A 25,501-nucleotide genomic window follows, 5' to 3' on the forward strand; every position below is an offset into this window, starting at 1 on the left:
AGGCTGGGTAATAATCTTTCCATTATAATATTAACATTTTGTTATTATGCTTATATTGAATAGTTCAGGAAAAACTACATTGTTTCATTGCTACAGTCTTTTATTCCAAATTCTGAGAAGGGTATCTTCTCAAAGGTTGATGTATCACATATCTGTCTAAAGCACCTGAGATGCATTATACATGTGATCATGTGACCTGTATTGTCAAGATTAAAGTAGAAAAAGACACTGCTGATGTCATTGTGACAAGGAGAGCAATAGTGAACAATGACATTTATAGCGAAGACTTTTTATGATCTGCGTGCCACTACACTGGAAGGGGAAACAGTAGATTTCAATATTTTCAGAGGAAGAGTGGTGTTAATTGAGAATGTGGCATCACTTTGAGGGACAACCACCCAGGACTACGTACAGCTTAATGAGCTCCAGAGCAGGTATCCTCACCGGCTTGTGGTCCTGGGCTTTCCCTGCAACCAGTTTGGATACCAGGTTTGTATATGATTACGTGCAACTCACTGTTTCGATTACATTTAGTTGTAGTTTATCTAAAAAAGTAATTTGGTTCATACATGAGTTTGGTGTCACATAAATGATAAATATATCTGTTCATGAAAAGTTAGCAGTGTTTCAGAATTTTACAGGACTATTGTACATAATTTGGATTAACATAATAATTATTGCATTGTCTTCTTTCTCATTTTCCAGGAGAACTGTTCTGATGCAGAAATTCTAAATTCCTTGAAATATGTACGTCCAGGTGAAGGGTATAAACCTGCATTCACCATTTTTGAGAAGTGTGTTGTAAATGGGAGTAATGCACATCCTGTCTTTTCTTACTTGAAAGACAAGCTTCCCTATCCAGATGATGACACTATGTCATTCATGCAGGACCCTAAATATCTGGTCTGGAATCCCATCAGTCGGAATGATATTTCATGGAATTTTGAAAAATTTCTTATTGGACCAGAGGGTGAGCCCTTCAAGAGATACAGTAAAAGGTTTCAAACTATCAATATTGAACCAGACATTCAAAGACTACTGAAACTGACGAAGAACTAATCAAAAACAAGTTAACTGATCATGTTTCATATTTAGTCATGTGTTAATTCAATGTGGCAATATTGGCAATGATTTTTGATTTACATTATCTTCCATGTTAGCAACATTGTGGCATCATCTTAATTTCTTTTATATTCCTTAATGAGAGTGACACACCAAAATGTAACAGGGTTTCACTTGATATTGTAAATATGAAAGAATTATGGATGGTGCCATTAACAAATTCTCTGCAATGGAAGTACCTTAATAAAATATTGATTGACACTTTGTTGGTTCTGGCTTAGTCTCTGTTCTGGGGCAGTATGGCATCTCATGAATTTGCTTCACTCATTTTACAGAATGTCTCCTCTGTCTTATTAATGTGACATCTGCATGTGCTTTCACATTGTTCATGATGAGGAATGTGACATGAGCAAGAGTAGAGATATACTGTGGTACATACTGTATCTATACTGTAGATTACCTTTCCCAGATAACATGGTGACATTGATACTATGGCTACGTTCACACTGCAGGCTGAAACGACCCAATTCCGATTTTTTTGCCCGTATGCGACCTGTGTCTGATCTTTTCATGACAGTCTGAACGACACAGATCCGATCTTTTCAAATGCGACCCAGGCCACTTGGGTATGTGGTCCTAAATCCGAAAGGTATCCGATCTTTTGAAATGCGACCTCCGTCTGAGCGGCCAGGTCACATGTATCCGACCCATACATCATTGATACGCTACAAACGTCATAATTCTGCATTGAAGTAGGCGGGAATGAGAAAATAAACAACAACTATGGCGGACGATGCTGCTTAAATAACTTTAATATTGCTAAACGAGCTCCGCTGTTGACTACACTGTTGTTGACATCCATGTTTTTTTTTTGTTTTTTTTTTATTTTATTTTTTTTTTATTAACATTCATTCAAAAATACAAGTATGACAGAACATATGCCAAGTAGAAGAGCCAGGGGTTCAAGGATGACCAAACAATTACAAAACAAAAAAGACAGAGTAAAAAAAAATAAAAATACAATAAGCTAAAATAAAAAATAAATAGGAAAACAGATTACACAAACAAAATCTTCCTCTTCCCTCAAAACATAAAATGATAGTCAGATAGAAATTATACAAAAACATCAAAAAGTGAGCATACATTCAAAGTTTTTGTTGCCTTTTTGTTACAGGAGGTAGATAAAGATTTTATATAAATTTTAATATCTTCTAGAAAGTAAGAGAAGTGGGGCGTGACTTTCATAACCTTACATTTGTGGATAAAATATTTTGCAAGCAAAATAATTAAGTTGCAGAGAAAGTAAACATTTCCATATTGCTTCTCAAAAGTGAAAATTCCAAACAAAACATCTTTAAAGAAAAGCTCAAAGTCATTGTGTATGAAGTTTACAATGAATTGGCAAATATCTTGCCAAAGTTTTCTTATATAAACACAATGCCAAAAAAGATGCAGGACAGTTTCCGGTTGTGAGTCACAGAAAGTACAGTTCACATCTATGTTTAATTTGAATTTCGACACAATAAATGTTTTAACAGGATAGTACTGATGAATAAGCTTAAAAGAAATCTCTTTAACCTTATTTAACAATAAATACCTGTTAGGAAGCGCCCAACCTTTTTCCACAAAATATTTTTCACTGATCTATTCCATTTTGAAATAGCTTGAGGAGTGGAAACACAGTTATTTAGAAAAAGAGAGCGAATATTTCTGTTATTTTTCAATGTAGATTTAAAACATATCCCACCTACATACGTGTCAACTGGGTCTGGGAGAGGCATTTCAGAACTTGTCAAAGCACTGTTATAGCCCTTAAATAACATGATTACACCATTCGGGATAGCACCAAATACAGTGGCAAACTGTTTTGGAGTAAAAGGAAACTTATAGTGAGAAAGAAATTCTTGATAAGTAAACAGGTAACCATTCTGATGAAATAATTGACTAATTCGATTGATACCATTCTTAAACCAGTTTTCAAAATATAGGGACTTATGTTTATAACAGATATTCTTATTATTCCAAATGAAGTAACTAGTTGGAGAAAAATTGTGTTTGAAAATCATAGACCATGACAAAAGTGCTTGTTTGTGGAAATTAGAAAGAGCAACAGGGATCTTCTCAATACTGTAGTCACATAATAATAGAAAATTCAAACCTCCCAACTGTGAAAAAATATACTCTGGTATAATATTCCAAATACTAAATGGATTTTTCAAGTAGTTCCTCAACCAGTTGATTTTAAAGGTATTATTTAATGTTGAAAAATCAACCAAATTAAGACCTCCATTACTGTAGCTGTTGGATAGAACAGATTTTTTGACGTAGTGCGTCTTATTTTTCCATACAAAGTTACATAATTTTTGATCAATCTTTTTACACATCGCTTTATCAAGTTCTAAAGAGATAGCTGCAAATGTTAGACGTGAAATGCCTTCTGCCTTGGAAAGGAGTATCCTTCCTTTTAGAGACAAGTCTCTCTGAAGCCACTGATTGAGTTTTCTTTTAGTTTTCTCTAAGATGGGCAAGAAGTGTAATTCACATCTAAGTTTAGGATTTTTGGATATTACTATTCCAAGGTAAGTTATTGCCTCTTTAACTTGGATATTACATATAGTGGAAAAAGAGAGTTGCTTAACTGGCATCAATTCACATTTGTGCATATTATGAAGAAGCCCAGAAGCATTGGAGAACATTTTAATAATATTAAGAGCTAAAGGAATCTGGTCTGAATTTTTAAGGAAAAGGGTAGTATCATCAGCCAATTGGCTGATGATGATTTCCCTCCCCATGATACTAATCCCTTGCAAGGTACTATTCTTAATGTGACTGGCTAATAATTGAGTAGTCAATATAAACAAATATGGTGAAATAGGGCACCCCTGACGTATTCCTCGTTGCAGATCAAATCTTGGAGAAGTACCATACTTAAGCTTAATTGAAGAGTTACCATGTGCATACAAAGTCCCCGAAACCAAATTTTTCTAAAGTTTTAAATATAAAATCATGTTCTATAGAATCAAAGGCTTTGTAAAAGTCCAGAAAAAGCATATAACTATCATCCTTCACTAACTCTGAATAGTCTAACAAATCAAGAACCAACCGAATATTATTTGAGATGTGTCTGTTTTTTAGAAAGCAAGATTGCGTTTCGTCTATTATATCCTGTAAAATAATTTTTAAACGTTTTGCAAAGATTGTAGCAATAATTTTATAATCACAATTTAAAAGACTGATTGGACGCCAATTGTCTATTAGTACTAAGTCCTTTTTAGGCTTTAGGGATGAGAGTTATTAAACTTTGACTTAGGGTAGGGGGGAGAGATTCCACCCTAATGCTTTCATATATAACCTCTAATAAGAAAGGGGCCAAATCTTTTGCAAAGTTTTGGTAAAATTCTGAAGTAAGGCCGTCTATGCCTGGTGATTTATTAACTTTTAAATATTTGATTGATTCAAGGACCTCAGCTAATGTAATGGGTCGATCACAAAAATCTTTGTCAAGAGCACTAATATAATTAATATTGTCTATAGAGTCCATAAAGGATATAGTGCTGTCATAACAGAATTGACTGCTATAAAGATTCTTATAGAATTCAGAACAATGTTTCCAATTTCTTTTGGGTCTTCAGAAATAGAATTACCGATTTTCAATTGATGAATATTATTTTTAGTTTGGGATTTTTCCAACCTAAAAAAGTAAGCCGTATTTTGTTCTCCTTCTTCAAGCCAGCGTCTTCTGGACCTTACGAAAGCACCTTCAGCTTTTAATTTATAAAGTTCATCCAATTTGTGCTGATGCTCGAAAAGACTATTACTTTCCTCCACAGATAAGCTATCAGGGCATTTGGATGATAGGTATGCAATGGTTGAAATTATATTCTCTTCTTGTGCTCTTTTGAGTTTAGCAATTTTACCACAATAACTTCTGAAAAACTTGCCCAATTCAAATTTAAGCAACTCCCAATGTTTGCCATAAACGCGTTCCGCTTTAGCTTTAGTCCAAAATAAATGAATTAATTCATTTACCTTAAGAGTAACGGTTTCATGCTTAAGTATAGAGCTATTAAGTTTCCAATAGGAATTAAAAATTTTAGAAGACGATATTGGCTGTAAATCAATATGGATTTGTATTGCTTTGTGATCAGTTAATGGGGTAGATAAGATATCATTATTCAGATTGCCTTCATGTGTACGGGAAACTAACCATAAATCTATTCTCGATTGCTTAGACCTTGACTTATTACACCAGGTAAAGGCTCTGGAATGAGGGTGTTTAACTCTCCACGCATCAATCAGATCAAATCTTTCCATCAACATTTTTAGCTTTATATTTGTATTAGTGCAAGAACCAAGAGGCCATCTGTCAATTATATTATCTAATGTGATATTAAAGTCACCACCCAAGAGTATATATGCATCAGGGAATTTGGCTAACCAATGAACAATTTTCTCTTCTAACTTATCTAAAAGAACATCGAAGTCCGTATAAGGAAGTTTACCAACAAATACATTTTTGTATTATGTTACTACATTCAGTTCTCAGTTCCTTTTTCATTGATGCTGTAGATTCTGCACAGTGTTTTATATACCATTTAGATTTAAATAACGACAGTAACCCTGATTCTGCAGCAGCACAGATGAAAGTAACCAGTTCTTACAATCCAGTTGCTTTGCCCCAAGAGATATTTTGTGAGCCAAAACAGCAAATGCCACCCTGATTTCACACATCATCTCAAAGACGACCACTGCCAAACGTCTCTCTTAAACTTAAGATATTCTTTTCCTCCCCTCAATATACAACATAAGAGACAGCTCCAAGTCTACATTTTTGAGTGTACAAACCCCGGCAGACCGTTGAGAAGCATGACAACAAAAAATGTCATTTCCCCACTGGGATTTCCAAAAACGCATATCCTCAGAGATGCTGTGAGTCTCTTGAAGAAAACAAAAATCTGTTTTATATTGTTTGGCAAATAAAAAAATGGCTTTCCGTTTTAAATTGTCCCTTAGTCCCCTGGCATTGAGTGAAGTTATTGAAAAAGACATCAAAATAACAAGATTGAAAAAAAAAAAATAATAATAATAATAACTTGAACAAGTTCCTTAGAACAAAAAGTTTAAAGACAGTCACTGACTGTGGTGAGAACATAGCACCACATCAACTATGACTGCTTTGGAGAAAAACGGACGAAACATGACTTTTGGCCATCGACTCAAAACATGACCATATAGTCCTGGTAAAAAAGAAAGAAACCAAGAACATGTATAGGCCTACATAAGCAAGAATATTAACAGGAAGCCTGAACTCAAAAAAGATCAATCAGCCTGATGGAAAAATCTCCTTTTTCTCCACGAAGGCACGACCAGCTACAAAGTAGGCAATTTTTCCTGCTTTCAGTGCCTCATCTACTAGTGGCCACAACTTCAATCTGTTTTCTCTGTCGGCCTTACATAGATCCTCTCTGAAACGCAGACCACTTTCCCGTAGAAACGCGGAATTTTTGGCTGCCGCCCATACCGCTGCTCTGAGTGTACGCGAAGAGAATTGAATGATTATACCACGGGTAGAATTCACTTTCTTCATACCAACACGATGCACTGTGTCAATCACATCCGGTAGATGATCACTGTGTTCTGGCAGTACTTTCTGACAGATGCGAATCACTTCTTTCCTTACATTTTTCTCATCGATGTTTTCTGGCACGCCGTGTAATTTCAAATTCCAGCGTCTAGAGTATCGCTCTAGTTCAGTGATGCGTGACTCCAAAACGCCAATGGACTATATGCACGGCCACTTCCTGGTTTAGATAAGTCAGCTCAGTCATTTCCGGTCAACTGTCCAAAATCAAGCGGCCGTGAAGATGTCTTTCTACACTCGCTGCCTTCAGGATTTACCTCAAGTCAACATCAATGATGTACACCGCCTTATTCAGGAAAACTCCAAGGCTTCGTCCAGTAAACGGGAAAAAGGATTTAAGCTGTACATATTCAGTTATATTCATGACTATGAAGGTAAGTTATCGATTATTAATACTGCTGTTATGATGTTGTTTACGAGATAGGATCGCTAGCAAACATCCAAACAGTTAATGTTAGTTGTCAGCATTTAAATGTACAATTACGTGTCTAGGTACTCTCCCGTGATTGCCAGGCTCGACATATACACTAGTATGTTGTTATATAACATGAAACTTTAAAATACCACAATGTTACTTCGCTGCTGTCTGTAACTTTTTTATTTTCAAAATTTACACAATTTATATGAGCGAGTACACCATGCATCAATTTTCTAAACCGTGTTTTTGTCTTATCCTGAATCACTACGTTATACACCTATAATAGTGTTTATATTGGGACTATTTTAGTCCAGTCGGCTTGTATCACTATGTATGGACTGGAGTAAGTAACCACATCCCTGCGTGACTCGCCATAGACATAAACGTAGAGAAGTAGCTCCGGCTACAATGTTCTTCCGCAAGACGCATGCATTTTTATTAACCGCTTCAAGTACGAAAGGTTACAGATTTTCCCTTTTGAATGATATTCTCTTATCTGTATGACTATAAATAACAGCAGGCAGTATAAGATGTTTCCACTGCTGAGGAAAAATCCAAGTGCATGTGTATTGATATTCCTAGTGTTGTAATTGTTTTGTTTCTCAGTTTCTGACAAGAACGAGGCAGGAGAGGTTTCCGTGAGGGCAAGATGCTTCAGGTCTATGAGGAAAAATGAGAGACCACACAACTTGAGTGTAGGGGAATGAGATCAGATTCAATGTAATAAGGTTTACAGTGTCTGCTCTCTAGGAATTAAATGAAAAAAATAAAATAAATTAATAAATAAATATATATATATATATATATATATAAATAGGTAAATGTAAAATACTTTTTTTCAGAATGGTTTATGATCACTGTAATCGACACATTACATGAACCTTTAATTAACACTGTGTGCATGTCTTTTATGTATGTTTTCAGGAGCAACCTGTATAATGCTGCCTGTAACCTGACCTGTTGCCTTCCAGACATGTCAGTTCTACGGGTGAAGGATATTTACGAAGGCATGTCGAAAGAAACTGCTCCTTTAATAGCCACCATGGGGATTTCAGGGGATGTGCCTTTAGTTGACAGCGCTTTTGGAAAAGTCCAAGAAGGAAGTTTACTGTCCTATCAACTTCCAGCATGGAGCCCTCCAAAGACCTGTCCACATAGCACTGCACCACCACGACCATACTTACCCCTGGATGGCTACTGTCTAGGTCCCTCAGAGTGCTGTTTTGTGTTGACTCACCATCAGCAGATGCACATGACTTCTCTAGCAACAACAGAAGTCATGGCACACGAAATTGAGATGGGCACAAGACAACAAAGCACAATGAGGGAATGGCATTTATTGAGAAAGCCACGTGTAACCTCCTCTAGATTCAGGTAACTGTAAACTATACTGTGACATTCAGCACATTTTGTTTTCTCATTTAAATACTCATTTATTGTCATCTAATATAAATACTAAAGTTATTTTTATGTGTATCAATTTATTTCTAGAGAAGTTTGCCATGTGAGAGGGCAGTCCTCAGCGGCGAGTCTAGCGGTGAGAATTTTGAGGTCAGGCTATCAGTCTGCAGAAATGAAGAGGGGCCTTCAGATGGAGCCCAAAGCTATTGAGGAATACTGCTGCATTCAGGAGGTAAATCACTACCCTTGTGGTTTTATCATCCAACCCGATGCACCTTGGCTTGGCTCATCACCAGATGGGTTGGTGTACGACCCTAAAGCTGATCCTGTGTTTGGACTGGTAGAAGTGAAGTGCCCAAATTTGAGAAGCTATGTGGACTGTGCCTACCTTAGGGTCTCTGGTGGAGTGCTACAGTTCAAACAGTCTCACACTTACTACTGGCAGGTGCAGGGCCAACTTTTCATTTCCGGGATGAAGTGGTGTGATTTTGTTGTGTTTACTGAAGACGACATGTTCATACAAAGAATATACAGAGATGAGGGAGTCATTAAAACAATGAAGCAAAAGGTTGATTACTTTTACTTTTACTTTTATCTTCCAACACTTTTGGCTTGAAACTTTTCAATCCATTCAATCAGTTTCCATCAATTTGTACATATTTTTTGGCCCATGTTTTATTTTGAACTGTTTCCACAAATGTACTGGATCTGTTGTTAACTGATTAAATTACGTATTTTCATAAACATGTTATTTGTTTGTGTTCTGAATTTATACTTCATTAGTTAACAAATAATGAAAAGTTAAACACAATTAACAAAGAGTACAAAACAGAAATAATGTAAAAACAACAAAAGTAATTATAATACAGTTAATCAGATTTTTAGTGAATAGATTTTAAATTTAAACTATGAGATGAATGATATATACAGAGAATAAATCTAGAGGCATGTTTAAGATATATTTACAAGGATTAAGAGAGGATAAAAACAAGAGGCACTTTTACTTAGCCCAAGCTTTTACAAGTGGCCCACTCTGATAATTTAACAGTAGGCATGCAACTGCATAAAGCTGATTTATGTTACCAAACATGTTTAAGGGGATGACTGTATCAAAGAATTTAAATTCCTTCAGTCTACGAATTAGGCGCTCAATGTGCACTCTAAGATGTGCAATAGATTGGGTCTCCCTGACCTCGTGCTTTGGCATCTGAGGTCTCCCAGCGAGGAATGCTGGCCTGTACACTTCAGCCACAAGGAAGCCTCTGTCGACCATAATTGCCATATCTGGCCTAAGCAGAGTAAGAATACCTGACTCTACAAAGATCTGTTTGTCACTTACTGAGCCGGCAAAAAGGGAGGAAACAAAGGTTACAGCGCCATGGGGGGCCATGCCAATCATTCCCTTCAGGGTACAGTGGGACTTATAGTTTGAGTATACCTCACTCTGAAGTAAAGGGGAGGAGGGTGTTTGACACCGGAGCTCTGTGCAGTCCAGAATTGTGGTGGTGTCTGGGTAGTCTTCAAACTCTGATGGCAAGTGTTCCTTAATTTTGTCTTGAGTCATCCAAATGCATTGTGAACCAAGAACAGAGAACAGAAAATTGCTCCAGGTCAGAATGATTCTGCTTACAGTAGACTGATGCACCCCATACCGCTCAGCTAGGTCCCTCTGCTTCAGACCAAGGGCAAGGTAGTTCAGGAAGAGGAACAGTTCATCTATTGCCTGTAAGGACTGACAGATCACAACACAATTACATGTATATGTAATTGTCAAAACTAGTAGGTGTACAGTACAACAACAGACATCTGATGGTGTGGAATTTATTTCCATTCATTCTACATTCGAATTCTAAAAGTAGTGTTGGTCATAATGTGAACATCCTGGCTTCAGAAAGTAAAAGTCCAACCATGTATTGAACAAGTATATGATAGGATGCATAAATTCTGTAGCTGGAGAGTTTGGTCATAATAGCACAGACAACAGACTTACCATGGAAGCACTTTGCTTTTCAGATTCAACGTTTGCAGTTCCTGTTCTGGTTACCCGAACCATGAATCTCAGTGGTGGTTCAATCACCTGCCAAAACCGCATCAGATGATCATAAGATGAAAACCTGTAAATAGTGAAATGTGAAAATGTCAAAGCATTGACATTTCTTGCATTTAGCACCATACGTATTATTACATTTATACACACCAGGTCAGAGGTGAACCTGAAGTAGGAAGTGACTTGCACTGGTCTATTTGACATGCTGATTATATTTAATCTTCAATGTTTGTGGTTTGGACACCCTAGTGCAAAAAAAACCTAAACCAAAATGTTTTTAAAATAATTTATTTCATACTAAGTATACTACAAATCGATATTTACTGACATAATGCTTGAAGCTTAGGATATAAATATTACAATTAAACTTTATTTGGAGTACTTCTTTAATGCACGATGCACATTAAGCCTAAAAAGTGTTTTAATATTAAATAATTTTATTTTAAATATAATTAGTAAAGATAGTATGATCACTGTATAATATCAGTCTTTAAATGCAAGATATTTAAAGTGTTCTTAAAGTATAATGCGTTTTATTAAATTAAATATGTCTACATACCTGGTGTAGAAACGGATGTCACTGTCAGAACCTGTAAATCGCTGCAGCCCAAAACGCTGTTTGAGTGACATCTGTTCCATCTGCTGCCTCACATGGTCGATTTCTTCGCGAAGCCTTTCGTTTTCTTCCAGAACCGAGTCAACAAACGCGGACTGTGGTGCTGTGCTGTAATAGTGGTCGTTGGTAGATATACGTTCATAATATTCCCCAGTTTCCATACTCTCTGGTCTCGTTCTCCTTTCCCAAACCCCAAGCCTTCTCTCTCCAAGAGAGTAATTATTCCAAGGGAACAGTACAGGTACGGCACCAGACTTCAGCCTTCGCCTCCCGCCGACTTCAGCAGGCTCCTTGAGCTCTTCTGGCACAAAGTTCCGACTACACACACGCGTGTATGGTGAGATATAATAAAATTGTCTCTTCTTATATTTATTATCCATTTCTTTCGTTGTTGTACGTCTGAAGGTAAAGTGTGAAAACTTATGACTGAATTGAATTTCGCTGAGGATGAACACTGAGGGACACAACAGTGCTCAGCTGACGTTCCCTCACAGCGCTGAAATTTAAATGCCTTTTTCATTTCTGTTAACCTAAGTTATTACTTTATTTTCACGTAGATATTGAATAAATAATAAATTAAATAAATAAGTTCTAGTTCAAACTTTATCTATAAACCACTAGAGTCTCAAGGAGTTGGATTTGAAGGTGCTGCCCACTAACCTAAAAGTACCACAACATCAAATGACGTTCCACCGGAAGTTCACGGGCTGACTTATCTTTATGCGGAAGTTAAAAAGAACGCTCTGTGGATATAGTCCATTCGATTGCTCTCCTTCAGAAGCGATGACTCGACCTGGGAAACTTTGGTCTTCACCTCATTCACATCTTCACATACCGAGTTCAGCTTTTCTTTTAAACCAGCAATGTGAGAAGTATTCGCCACAAGCATTGACTCCAGTTTATCAGACCTCATGTTGATTAGCTCAGAAAGTTTTGTGATAATGTCGTCAGTGGACTCACCGCGGCCTTTTTTGGGGGGAGGTTTCAGAGGAGTAGAAGGAAGCGAGGGGAAATCTTCTACTGACAACATTGAAAATTCCATCTTCTCTTCAGGCCCATAATAGTCGTGACAACTGTCAAGTAAAGTGTTACAGGCAGCAGCAGAGTTAGTCATCTCCGTGTCAGCAGCCATTTCTTTCTTCTTCGTCGCAGAATTCTTTCTTTTCTTATCAGCTGACTTGTTTCTGAATAGACTGTGGTAAACGAATAGCACTAAGCTTCAAGTTAAAACGTAAATTGATAAATAAATGTCCGTTTTATTGCTCAGATTTATTTTTGTTGATGGGTGCTATAACTCAACACCTGTGCTCACGGCGCCATCTTGCGCGCCCCCAGGTTGTTGCTTCTCAACGGCCTGTTGACATCCATGTTAAGCTACTTCCGCAAACAACGAGTGACGTCGTTGGCCGTTGAGTACTCTTCTGCGCATGTGGATCACTTCTGGGTCATTTCATGTTCACAAAGGAGATCACAAAAGGTCGCATTTAATTGGAAATGTGAACGGCCTTGCAAAAAAATCTATTTTTTTTTAAAAAATCGGAATTGAGCATTAAGCCCTGCAGTGTGAACGTAGCCTATGTTAAGCTTTCATCCAAACTATCATCTTGGTTGAGATTGACATTTCAGTACACACACAAGTGGAGAAAAGGATACTGCGCTAACATCGATTTGTTGTTGTTACAAGATCATGTAAGTATATCTATGAGTTACCCAATTAGTGGGGTATTTTCAACTGCTTACCCTGATTAGTTTTTGATACACTGGAGGCTTGGTTTAAGGATGGGACTTTGAGTAAAGCAGCAAAAAATAAAAAATAAATTCACCCATTGTGTTGTTGAGCTTGGTTTAAGAATAAATAAATGTTTAAGGTTCTATATTGTATTTCTTATTCATCAATTTCTATGTTAATCAAAACATTTACAAATTAGCAAGTTAGCATTTACTGAAGAAAGTTGTTATTGCTGGTTAAGTTTCCATTACTAAAAATATTTAAATTAAAAAAGATAATTGTGAGTTAAAGGTATTATTGAGCTTACTCAAATATTTTAAATTATTAACAAACTTTTTCCTTCACTTTCCCATGGTACACAGTAATCACAAATCAGGTAACATGGTTGAAAATGCCCATCTGATATGGCCTTGCCCACTGATCCTATTACTGTCTTGCAGAGAACTACTGAATACTTAATACAGTAAATGTGTTTCCCTATCACTCATACTCTCCTCGTATGCTTTGGAGAATTTTTTTTTTCCCCGAATACTGAAGCCAATGGCTCAGCAGTGGAGCCCACCAGAGCTGGCAAGAATGGGCGGGCATCTGGCTATATAAGCGGCAATTCACCATTGGATCTTAAGATTTCTTCTCCTTCAGCAGAGATGACATTCTACATTGATCTATGAGACTCGAAGCCTCACACTGTAGAATTGCCTTCACAACGAATCAAGATGAACCAGCGACCCTCTAATCAGCTGATTCACCGCCTCCACTGCCTTCAGCAGCAGCAGCAGCAGCAATCCCAGTTGCCTTCAATAAGACAGCCCCGCATAATCCTGCTAGGCAGATCGATGCAGAATGCTGGCAGCTTCGCACTTGTTTGTGCGTCACTGAGCCCTGCCTCCCCGGCTCTTGTGTTTATCTCCTCCCAGTTACTAGGAGAAAGAAATGGTGAATTTGTTTATATGAGTGATCAACATTATGGGCCTGGGCCATGCCCACCCTGAGGCTGCACTCACTGAAACAGACCGCTCTCACTACGAGAGTTCATGTCTCGCTCTGCTTTGCTCACCTTCTTCATTGACTGCGGCCTGTCCCCTCCCCTCGTCCGCTATGATCTGAAAGAAAGCACACAGCACTTTTGATCTTCCTGAGTGTTCACTCATAAAGATCATCAGTACTCCCCTTATAATGAGCAGTTTGATTTTTTAGGCGGATTAAAAGAGAATGCTGTTACTAATGATTATTATCACTGACAGCTTAAAATTGGATGCGTCTGGGCCACACCCACGCTGAGGCAGCGTGCACTGGGGCTGATTGCTCTCGCTATGAGAGCATTAAGTATAGTAAAGCTTTTTTAAAGCATTTTCAAAAGAGAACAAAATTTCCTCTTTTGAGTGTGGGGTCCCCATATGGCAACCAGCCACTCAAATTAATCCAACCATTTGTCATGAGGGCTGAGCCCTGGCAGGCCATCCCCGGAGTGCCAGGCTGGGATTTGGGGATAATAAATTAGGTTATTCACTGGAATTCGCTCGAAGACCCGCATGATTCAGCAGCATGGTTCCCTGCTCGGTTTCCCTCCCTCTCAAGGCATTTCATTAAGATGCTGGGCCTCATGGCCTCTGCATCTCTGGTACTTTAGCTGGGACTGCTTCGCATGCGGTCCCTTCAGTGCTGGCTTAAACCATGAGTTCCATCCCATGCCTGGCTTCTCGGACGCCTTAGTGTCAAGGTGGACCTTGCCTGCACAGTAGCTCTGGCCCCTTGGAAAGAGTCTCAGTGGATGGAATGGGGTGTGCCCCTAAGAATAGTCTGCAGAAGAAAGGTGGTCTCAACAGACGCGGGTTTAGGGTTGAGGAGCGCTGTGCGATGGCAAACCAGCTTTAGGAGATTGGTTGAAAGAGGAGGGTCAGCTTCACATCAACTGCCTGGATATGCTGGCAGTATGTTGGGCTTTCACACCTTTCTGTCAGACCTAAGTTCTCCGCCTGGTGTGCAGCCCGTGGAGCAGACCGTGGCGCAGACCCAATCTGCTGAAAAATATCTCTCATAGGCTCAACCAGCCTCGCCCCATCACTGTCCCAACATAGGATCTGCCCATGGTGTTGAGGGCTCTTAAAAGCCCTCCATTTGAGGCGCTACAGTCCATTGATCTTAAGACTGCTCTGCTACTAGTTCTAGCATTGGTAAAGCATATGGGAGATCTGCAGGCGCTATCTATGAGCCACATGCCTCGAATTCGGGCCCAAAGTCTCTAAAGTTTCCTGAAACCAAGGCATGGTTACATACTTAATTGTTCGCTTATCCATTCAGAGCACAGGTAGTAACTCAATCATCACTTCCTCCTGCAAGACCAAGAGTTGAATTTACTCAATACTTGATTTACTCAATACTTGATTTACTCAATACTGAATACTTAAATTTATTTACTCAATACATTTTACCAAATACTTAGTCCCTCTGGTTCCCCCTTGGGGCCTTAGGACAAGTTCAAGTATTAGTCGTTGCATAGCACGATGGGATTGTATTGGCTACCTATAGCATCATAGCACACCCAGAATGAGTGAAGTATCCATAGGGAAGTACTTGATTACTAATGTATCCTCGGTTCCCTGATGGAACGGAACAAGTACTGAGTACTTTTCCATGCTGTGTAGCTGCATGACTCAGTTGTCGCTTCATTCAAAGTAACCTGAGGATCCTATGGCAAAGTGCCAGATGTCAGATATATTGTGGCAGGCTCTGGCGGGCCATTGGATCATATTTTAATTCACTGCATGAACCAATGGCCATGCAGTTACACTGCATTATTGAAAGGCTTCAATATTCTGATAAAAATTTGTTTTTTCCCCAAAAGCGAGATTACATTAGTAACCAAGTACATTCTTCATTAGAAGGCAGCATCTTAGGGAGGCTGTCAACCAGTCCATCTGAGGCTTCTATGATAGACTCTTTCTAAGCTTTAAAAGCTTTAATGAGATGGTCTAATAAGTTCACATGTCTGTGTCATGAAGGTTTTCATATTATACTTATGATAAATGTTTGTATTGTCTGCAGTGCAAAACAGTATAACAACTGTCTCTGGTCTCACAGTGGTATACATCATGGTAAGTTTAGCTTTTAGGTAAACTTTTTAGGTCGCAGGTAACATTTTGGTTACCTGCGAAACCCTGGTGATCATCATGACACTAAACATCTCTCACAAATGTGTGCGATGATGCCCAGCTCACCGAAGTATACATGTCCTGAATAGAAACTCCCCTGAACACTGCTCAGGAAGTAGCCATTTCCTTTAGTTGGGTCAGCTCAAAAACCTGGTGGAGGTAGTAAATTTGTGTCTTTGTAACACATTGCAATGACAAATACCACCCAATGTTCTGATAGAAGGTTTTTGGCAGTTTCTTGGAGTTGCTTGGTGGGCAAAGACCGGGGGAGCTGAGAGGTTGGCTCTGAATATATGAATTATAATGAACTAATACTATTAACACTTGATTATGGATGTATAGTATTTCAGTTCAACAAAACTGAAGGTTATTAACAGCTGCTATAAGATCCCAACTGCAGTTGCAACAGGAGAAATGCCCTTAGAATACAGAAGCCATAAATTACTAGGTCAGGAAATAATCAAAATCATTCAAAAGCCATGAAACAATGCTGAGAAAAATAAAAAATTGAAAAAAAAGTACCTAAAATAAATGTATATTCCAGCAGTACCTTAGTAATTCACCAATCGTTAATACCACAACCCACTTTAGACATGAGACTGTTCATGAGAAATTCAAAACAATAGTTATGTTCATGTATATTAAGATGCTGTAGACGGTGTGGCATCCACAGGGCAAGATTTTAATGTTAAAATTAAAGAATTTCAGATAATCCCTATCAGTAAAATGGAGAAATGATTGCAATCCCAATGGCATTCGGTGTGGGTTGAGCAGACTAGACCACTGAGAACATGTTCTGACTCAGGTTAATCTTTAATGACATTAGAAACAGGTACAGAAAGCAGAGCTGATGTGCTGACTGAGATCCTTCAGGCGTTTTTAATTAAACAACATGTAAAGGAAGATGACGGTTTTATAAAGAAATGTTTGGAAAGGTAGAGTAAGGAGAAATATAAATGATTTTTTTTTTTCATTCAAGACATAGATTTTCACATACTGCACTTAATAATACTCCAAACAAAATTGGGATACATAAGACAGGGCAATTTAAAAAATGTAATCAAGACGAAACCATAGAGCACTTTATGATAATGAAGAAAATGATTGATTTCCATCTTAAAACAAAACTGAGCTGACAAACATTTCACAAAGGAGTTCATATGATGAATGATAAAAATTTTCTGAAATAAATAAATAAATAAATTAATTAATCAATTCAGAAATAAGAATTAAGGAGCAGATATGAATCCTTGAGCCACACTACTACACAGCAGGAGGCGCTAATGCTGCTGAAAATTGTGCCATAAAATATTAAGAAGAAGAAAAAAGCGGCAGCGTGAACGCGTGGTGTACTGTCTTATGGAAGTTTGTTCGCTGTTGATTTTTGTTTTTGAAGGACAGAAATGAGCGAAATTCCTCTAACTTCATCGGTGTCAAAGGTAACGTCGAGCAGGCATTCATTAATGCATACGTGGCTGAAGTAATTTGTTTAGAGTAATGATATGATGATACTTATTCAGACTTATAGATTATGTTTTTCAGGGATGTTTTGTTTTTAAGTCAGCCTCTAAAAAGAGAAAGCGACATGTGGGAGTGGGTGAGTAATTATAATCATTATTATCACTTCACAAATACTTATCTCCATTATCAAGCATTTTCGTCTTATTTATTGGTATGTAGGTGGATATTTGGTGGATGATAGTGACGATAACGCCAGCGATCGCTTTAAGATCTGTCAGAAATTGTGGGAAACTGTTCAAATGAACACAGAGGTAACTTACATCCTCCGCTTTATGCCTCTTTATGTAACCTTTTAATATGCTCGTCTATTAATATGTTTTTTCCCCTTGATAAATATATATTTTCACAGGTAATACAAGATCAGTTGAATAAAAAGGTGCTTGACAGTCTTGCAGAGTTCATTAAAAAGCATGGCCTCGGCCGCTCATCTGATAACTGGAGACAGAGAGCCAGTGAAATCCCCACAGCTGCTTTAATGCTGGGTATGTCACGGTTTTATTTGACTTAATTATATGTTTCCCAGCACAACTTTTGTATAATGCACATGGAAGCTCCAAGAGTTGAATATTTAGAAAACAGATGAAGCGTGATTTGTGAAAAAGTTCACAATCATATATGGTCACGTTTGGTTAACTGCTTTATCCTTTGATTCTTTTAATCTTGGCAATATCATATATATATATATATATGTGTGTGTATATTTTTTTTTTTTACTAAAATATTCTCTCTCTCTCTCTATACACATACACAAGTCATGCAGAGTATTATGATGATATTTAAATAATTTGCCAGAAAAGTGTTGTTGTTCAAGATGACTCTTATAAAAAAATGAACCTGATACATATTTCTGTATTTCTTTATTGTATTTAAATGTTATAAGCAAACAAATGTTTCAAATAGATTAGTTGTTAAAAATGCTACTGAGGTTTGTTAGATCCATTAAATTATACCGTTACAGTCTGTGATTTTTGAGTGATAAAAAAAAAACTGTTCACTGTATTTTGAAGTGCGCATGATAACAATAGCATACATGTTGATTATTGTGATATGTTTTTGTATATTTCACATTCTTAATTAAATGATAGGTATTACAGGAAGTTAGATATCTCGAGTCATCCTCTCTAGTGGTAGGCACAGGTGGGTATAATAGTAATTTAAAGAGCTGTAATGGGGAAAACAAAATACAGCACATGCAGCACAGCCCCACTATTGGCTTTGTCTATTATTGAACTGTAAAACCTTTTATTGTCATTTAGGGGTAAATGTGCCAGATCATGCCATGACATTTCGAAGTCTGTGTAATCTTCTTCAGGATTCTGTCACACCCTTTGTGGTGTCTGTTCATGCCAAAGAATGTGCAGGTGTGTATTTTTTGCTCTTACTGTGTATAAATGTTTGCTCTTATATACATCTCAGTGGAAGATTGGATAGACAAGCTTTATTCTCTACCCATCTATGCAAAATAACCATTTATGAAGCTTACAATGACTAGCCTTATCTGCATATAATTTGCATATTTTCATTCAAACGTGACCCTTTTTGACAGCTGTAAAGTTCTTGATTCAGAAGGTTCTAGAGCAGCTGATGGAAATAGGAGTGTCTGTGGATGAAGAACAGGAAGATGATACAGCTTTACCTCAAAGGACACAGTGTACAATAAGTGCTTTATGTCAGTGGTACAAGACTGTTGCCAAGGTAGGAGAAGACGAAAACATAAACTTTGCTTACCTACATTAGAAAGACAGAAGGTTTATATTTTGAAACAATGCATTTGGGGTACTACTTGCTGAAAGATCCATGGTAATGTAACCTCAAGATGATGCTCTTTTGATTAAATTTTTTTCCTTTTGTATTATTTATATTCTTTTTAATGCAATTGTACTGTATTGAAGTTAATTGAAGTTCTAAGTAGAATAAAATGCTTATTTCAGATTTAAAATCTAAAAGCAAACAATGTTTGGTTAGTTGTAGTAGACTTTTGAAAGAGATCCTGTGCTACTATTTACCTAACTTTGGTGTGGCAAGGTACTTTGTCAATCTGAATAATTTGTCTTTTGTAGAAATGCACCCAAGTTTCTCCTCAAAGGAAAGAAAACTCGACAAATAGTGACTTGCCTCAGAGTTTGCCTGTTGTCGTGATCTTCAAAGACTTTGAGGCATTCAACCCACAAATTTTGCAGGATTTTATCCTTATTTGCAGGTGGGACTAGTAAAATGTGCATAAGCAGTATGTGAAGGGTGATAGAATAATATTGCCACAGTGCTTGCAAGGTGTTTTTTTTTCTTCAAACTCATGCCCTCAACTCTCCAACTCCATATATATACAGGTCCTTCTCAAAAAATTAGCATATTGTGATAAAGTTCATTATTTTCCATAATGTAATGATAAAAATTAAACTTTCATATATTTTAGATTCATTGCACACCAACTGAAATATTTCAGGTCTTTTATTGTTTTAATACTGATGATTTTGGCAAACAGCTCATGAAAACCCAAAATCCCTATCAAAAAATTAGCATATCATGAAAAGGTTCTCTAAACGAGCTATTAACCTAATCATCTGAATCAACTAATTAACTCTAAACACCTGCAAAAGATTCCTGAGGCTTTTAAAAACTCCCAGCCTGGTTCATTACTCAAAACCGCAATCATGGGTAAGACTGCTGTCCAGAAGGCCATCATTGACACCCTCAAGCGAGAGGGTAAGACACAGAAAGAAATTTCTGAACGAACAGGCTGTTCCCAGAGTGCTGTATCAAGGCACCTCAGTGGGAAGTCTGTGGGAAGGAAAAAGTGTGGCAAAAAACGCTGCACAACAAGAAGAGGTGACCGCAGTCAGTGATGGTCTGGGGTGCCATGTCAGCTGCTGGTGTTGGTCCACTGTGTTTTATCAAGGGCAGGGTCAATGCAGCTAGTTATCAGGAGATTTTGGAGCACTTCATGCTTCCATCTGCTGAAAAGCTTTATGGAGATGAAGATTTCATTTTACAGCACGACCTGGCACCTGCTCACAGTGCCAAAACCACTGGTAAATGGTTTACTGACCATGGTATTACTGTGCTCAATTGGCCTGCCAACTCTCCGGACCTGAACCCCATAGAGAATCTGTGGGATATTGTGAAGAGAAAGTTGAGAGACACAAGACCCAACACTCTGGAAGAGCTTAAGGCCGCTATCGAAGCATCCTGGGCCTCCATAACACCTCAGCAGTGCCACAGGCTGATTGCCTCCATGCCACGCCGCATTGAAGCAGTCATTTCCCGACCAAGTATTGAGTGCATAACTGAACATAATTATTTGAAGGTTGACTTTTTTTGTATTTAAAACACTTTTCTTTTATTGGTCGGATGAAATATGCGAATTTTTTGAGAGAGGAATTTTGGAATCATCAGTATTAAAACAATAAAAGACCTGAAATATTTCAGTTGGTGTGCAATGAATCTAAAATATATGAAAGTTTAATTTTTATCATTACATTATGGAAAATAATGAACTTTATCACAATATGCTAATATGCTTCCGCTACAAACAGTAAAGCAGTTTTCAGTGTAAGCCTTACAAAGCAGTTTCAGTTAATGGATGACCCATTTTCGTTTTTGAAAAGCTGCACAGATTCTCCTTTTTCTCTCTCTCTCTATTTGAAAGTTTGTTGGTTGAAATGTTCATTGTCAAGGCCATGGCAAATCTCTTAAGCATCATTTAAATAGAACCTAATACCTGAGATCACTAAATTTTAAGATGATTTTCTTTTGCATGCCTTGAAAGCAGTGGTATATCTTTTTGTTTGTTTTTGTTTAGCAGAAAATGCTAATAATGTTGCATGCCTGAAATTGAAAAGTGGATATAATCATGGTCTGAAAATCCTTACATTTGTAATTTTTTAATTATTTTTTTATCTTAATCTTATTAACAGTCGATACACTCAGGAGCTTCCCTTCATCTTTATTTTTGGCATTGCCACGTCTCCAAGTGCTATCCAGCACAGGCTTCCCCACTCGGTGTCGTCATTGCTCTGCATTGAGGTCTTTCATTCTCTCTCATGTACTCAGCATTTAGCCTCTGTTTTTGAGAAGGTAAATAACCATTGAGATTTGTAATGCAAGTTAATGTCAACAATTTTATTCCGTATGTTCTTCTGATGTCAGTTTTTTTTTCATAGCTTATTCTGAACTCTCAGTTCCCATTCAAGCTCAGCAGTAGGGTGATCCAGGTGCTGGTTGGCATCTTCCTCTATCATGACTTCTCTGTTCAGAATTTTGTTAAGGGCCTACAGGTGAGCTGACAAGTTTTTTTTTTCCAGATGGCTTTCCATCGTGCCATGTGTAATGTTTCTTTATTGGTTTGGAATGTTATTGAGAAACAAACAGTGGTGCTACTTGTTTGGCTTTTTTGCTTTCTGCTATTGAAGCATACCTTTTTCATTATTATGGAGACTGAAAGAAGCCAAAACAAGTCCCATCACTGCAGTTAATTTCAAGAACAAATAGACACATGGCAGTTGCATCAGTTGATCTATATGAACAATTTATGCTTGGACACAGATGATTGAAACTCAATTTTGGATTTAAAATATGACTTATGTAATTCAGTTTTTCCGCTGTAATAATTACTACCAGGTTTTCAAAACTTCTGCAAGCATAAAGGACAGGGGTGCATGATAAATATCAGCCAATGATTAATGCGCATCTCGTCAGTAAAGCCGGTTCTCTAATACCATCAGTTGCGTGATTTCACATAGAGCAGCTGTTACTACACGGAGCCATTGTTAACTGACAAGCTGCACATCCACACTGGTAATGATAACTGGCCGATATTTATTTATTTACCCCTTATAAAGGATGATGCATTCATGTGATCTAAATAAAAATGTAATTTGATTGTTACAAATTAATGTTATGCTGTTTAAAACAATTAATGTGAATGTGATGTGAGAATGTTTAAAGGAGACCTATTAGGCTCCATTTTACAATATACAATAAAAGTCCCAGGTGTCCCTAGGATGTGACTCAAAATACCCCAAAGATAATTTATTATATCATTTTGAAAAAACCTATTTTGTGGAAGCTGAAACACGTTATTTTCGTGCAGATCTCTTTAAAGGGTTAGTTCACACAGATAGCAAATTTATGTAATTAATAACTTACCCTCATGTTGTTTCAAACCCGTAAGACCTCCGTTTATCTTTGGAACACAGTTTAAGATATTTTAGATTAAGTCTGAGAGCTCTCAGTCCCTCCATTGAAGCTGTGTGAATGGTATACTGTCCATGTCCAGAAAGGTAAGAAAAACATCATCAAAGAAGTCCATGAGACATCAGAGGGTCAGTTAGAATTTTTTGAAGCATCGAAAATACATTTTGGTCCAAAAATAGCAAAAACGACGACTTTATTCAGCATTGTCTTCTCTTCCGGGTCTGTTGTGAGAGAGAGTTCAAAACAAAGCAGTCTGGATATCCGGTTCGCGAACGAATCATTCAGTTCACCAAATCGAACTGAATCGTTTTAAACGGTTCGCATCTCTAATACACATTAATCCACAAATGACTTAAGCTGTTAACTTTTTTAATGTGGCTGACACTCCCTCTGAGTTCAAACAAACCAATATCCCGTAGTAATTAATGTACTCAAACAGTACACTGACTGAACTGCTGTGAAGAGAGAACTGAAGATGAACGCCGAGCCGAGCCAGATAACGAACAAAACATTGACTCATTCACGAGTCAAGAACCGTTTCTCTCAGACGCGTCCGATTCGTGAACCGAGGAGCTGATGATACTGCGCATGTGTGATTCAGAATGAAGCAGACCGACACACAGGGCGTCTGAACTGAACTGATTCTTCTGGTGATTGATTCTGAACTGATTCTGTGCTAGTGTTATGAGCTATAAGCTGTTAAAAAAGTTAACAGCTTAAGTCATTTGTGGATTAATGCGTATTAGAGATGCGAACCGTTTAAAAAGATTCAGTTCGATTAGGTGAACTGAATGATTCTTTCGCGAACCGGATATCCAGCTGCTTTGTTTTGAACTCTCTCTCACAACAGACACGGAAGAGAAGACAATGCTGAATAAAGTCGTCGTTTTTGCTATTTTTGGACCAAAATGTATTTTCGATGCTTCAAAAAATTCTAACTGACCCTCTGATGTCACATGGACTACTTTGATGATGTTTTTCTTACCTTTCTGGACATGGACAGTATACCGTACACACAGTTTCAATGGAGGGACTGAGAGCTCTCGGTCTAAATCTAAAATATCTTAAAGGAACACTCCACCGTTTTTTGAAATAGGGCTTATTCACATTATTTCCTACATTTAGATAGGTGGGCAAATGCATTTTTGTGTTAGTGCATGCATTGTTTTAGTTTGACTGGGTCGGTGTTAGCTTAGCTTAGCACAATGAATGGAATCCTTTGTTGCCAGCTAGCATGGCCTGAGTAAAAGTGATCAAAAAAAATAAAAAACCCACCTAATTACTTCTTGTGGCCTGCGTATTCACAACGAGTACAAATAGCGATCCAGATTAACACTAGGCGATTTCCTAGGCAGATATTGACTTGGGACTATATTATGGGGAAGCACAGGCGAAGCACTGCTACTTAGGCGAAGCACTGCTACTTCGGAGCAGAGATATCACGCAACACATGAAATCCCACGAATTCCGTCAACATACCGGCGTGAATAGTAGCTGCCTGGCTATTTTCCTTACAGTACACGAATGGCGATGAACATGGCTGATTTTGAAAGAGACAAAGAGGGTGACTTCTCAGACAGTCAAGAACCAGAGAGAGTAGGACATGTTTTTGCCATTGATGACCAGGCTCAACACGTCAGATCAAAATGAGCGTGCCCGAAGTTGTGTCACATCTACAGAGGATTTCACGACGCTGATCCATTCTGCAGTACTCGATTTTTTTTTTCCCGGTGTGACAAAGTGAACTGGAAAAAACGCCCCACGCCGAATGGACCAAATGGACGGCTGTCCACAGAGTAAGTGATTATTTTAATCATGACGCATGTATAGATCAACCCATATTATACCTGTATTCACATAGAGTTGATGTTTTCAGGCAATATAGGTTATATAGGAAGAGAAATAAAAGACAACTTACATGTGCACTTTGTTCTTCCTGTGCTTTGAAAATAGATGGGACGGCCGTATCTTTCAGACGTATTACCGTCTTTCTCGACCCATATTCCATTTTTTCAAAGTAGTCCTCTGGTGCAAAATGTTCTTCGCAAACACGATACTGCTTTATTTTGTTGAGAGGTGTTGAACTACAGATCTCCAGAGCTGCTAGCCATTTATTTCTCAGTTCCACATTAGATGGAATTCTGTGAAACATTACATTCGTGTATGTCCTTTGCTTGTTCTCACAACCTTTTGCTATGCAGGTAATAACCATGTTTGCTGTAACTTCTCAAAATAAATAATCCAAAAGCGAAGACACTCGGTGCAGGTCACGCCCGTATGTTCTTCTTCTGTTTTTTTGACGCGTTGCACGCCGCTATGTTGACGGAATTCGTGGGATTTCATGTGTTGCGTGATATCTCTGCTCCGAAGTAGCAGTGTTTCGCCTAAGCAGCAGTGCTTCGCCTGTGCTTCCCCATAATATAGTCCCAAGTCAATATCTGCCTAGGAAATCGCCTAGTGTTAATCTGGATCGCTATTTGTACTCGTTGTGAATACGCAGGCCACAAGAAGTAATTAGGTGGGTTTTTTTATTTTTTTTTGATCACTTTTACTCAGGCCATGCTAGCTGGCAACAAAGGATTCCATTCATTGTGCTAAGCTAAGCTAACGCCGACCCAGTCAAACTAAAACAATGCATGCACTGACACAAAAATGCATTTGCCCACCTATCTAAATGTAGGAAATAATGTGAATAAGCCCTATTTCAAAAAACGGTGGAGT

The 25,501-nt window shown here is 37.9% G+C and overlaps 4 protein-coding genes across 4 annotated transcripts in view; 3 read left to right on the plus strand and 1 right to left on the minus strand.

The window, feature by feature from the left end:
• Positions 1–260: 260 nt before the first annotated feature.
• Positions 261–1,305, plus strand: gpx2 (glutathione peroxidase 2). The gene is made up of 2 exons (XM_059521108.1): positions 261–489; positions 706–1,305. The coding sequence occupies exons 1-2, from the start codon at positions 268–270 to the stop codon at positions 1,057–1,059; spliced, it is 576 nt and encodes a 191-aa protein (XP_059377091.1). The 5' UTR covers positions 261–267; the 3' UTR covers positions 1,060–1,305.
• A 7,023-nt stretch (positions 1,306–8,328) lies between these two features.
• On the plus strand, positions 8,329–9,229 carry LOC132113300 (uncharacterized). The gene is made up of 2 exons (XM_059521109.1): positions 8,329–8,495; positions 8,613–9,229. Exons 1-2 carry the CDS (start codon positions 8,368–8,370, stop codon positions 9,136–9,138), a joined length of 654 nt encoding a protein of 217 aa, XP_059377092.1. The 5' UTR covers positions 8,329–8,367; the 3' UTR covers positions 9,139–9,229.
• Positions 9,230–9,614: 385 nt separating this feature from the next.
• On the minus strand, positions 9,615–11,346 carry LOC132113336 (uncharacterized). Its single transcript, XM_059521133.1, has 4 exons — positions 11,129–11,346; positions 10,513–10,636; positions 9,715–10,254; positions 9,615–9,626 (listed from the first exon to the last, which is right to left on the minus strand). Exons 1-4 carry the CDS (start codon positions 11,344–11,346, stop codon positions 9,615–9,617), a joined length of 894 nt encoding a protein of 297 aa, XP_059377116.1.
• A 5,998-nt stretch (positions 11,347–17,344) lies between these two features.
• Positions 17,345–25,501, plus strand: part of orc3 (origin recognition complex, subunit 3) — a 47,081-nt gene continuing 38,924 nt past the window's right edge. Inside the window, exons 1-9 of the mRNA XM_059520840.1 lie at positions 17,345–17,505; positions 17,609–17,663; positions 17,747–17,838; positions 17,937–18,069; positions 18,844–18,948; positions 19,134–19,282; positions 19,648–19,787; positions 21,502–21,661; positions 21,748–21,861. Coding sequence (XP_059376823.1) covers positions 17,470–17,505; positions 17,609–17,663; positions 17,747–17,838; positions 17,937–18,069; positions 18,844–18,948; positions 19,134–19,282; positions 19,648–19,787; positions 21,502–21,661; positions 21,748–21,861 — 984 coding nt within the window. The 5' untranslated portion in view covers positions 17,345–17,469. The remainder of the gene's footprint in view (positions 17,506–17,608; positions 17,664–17,746; positions 17,839–17,936; positions 18,070–18,843; positions 18,949–19,133; positions 19,283–19,647; positions 19,788–21,501; positions 21,662–21,747; positions 21,862–25,501) is intronic.

Source organism: Carassius carassius, chromosome 32 (assembly GCF_963082965.1).
Source record: "Carassius carassius chromosome 32, fCarCar2.1, whole genome shotgun sequence".
NCBI lineage: Eukaryota > Metazoa > Chordata > Actinopteri > Cypriniformes > Cyprinidae > Carassius > Carassius carassius.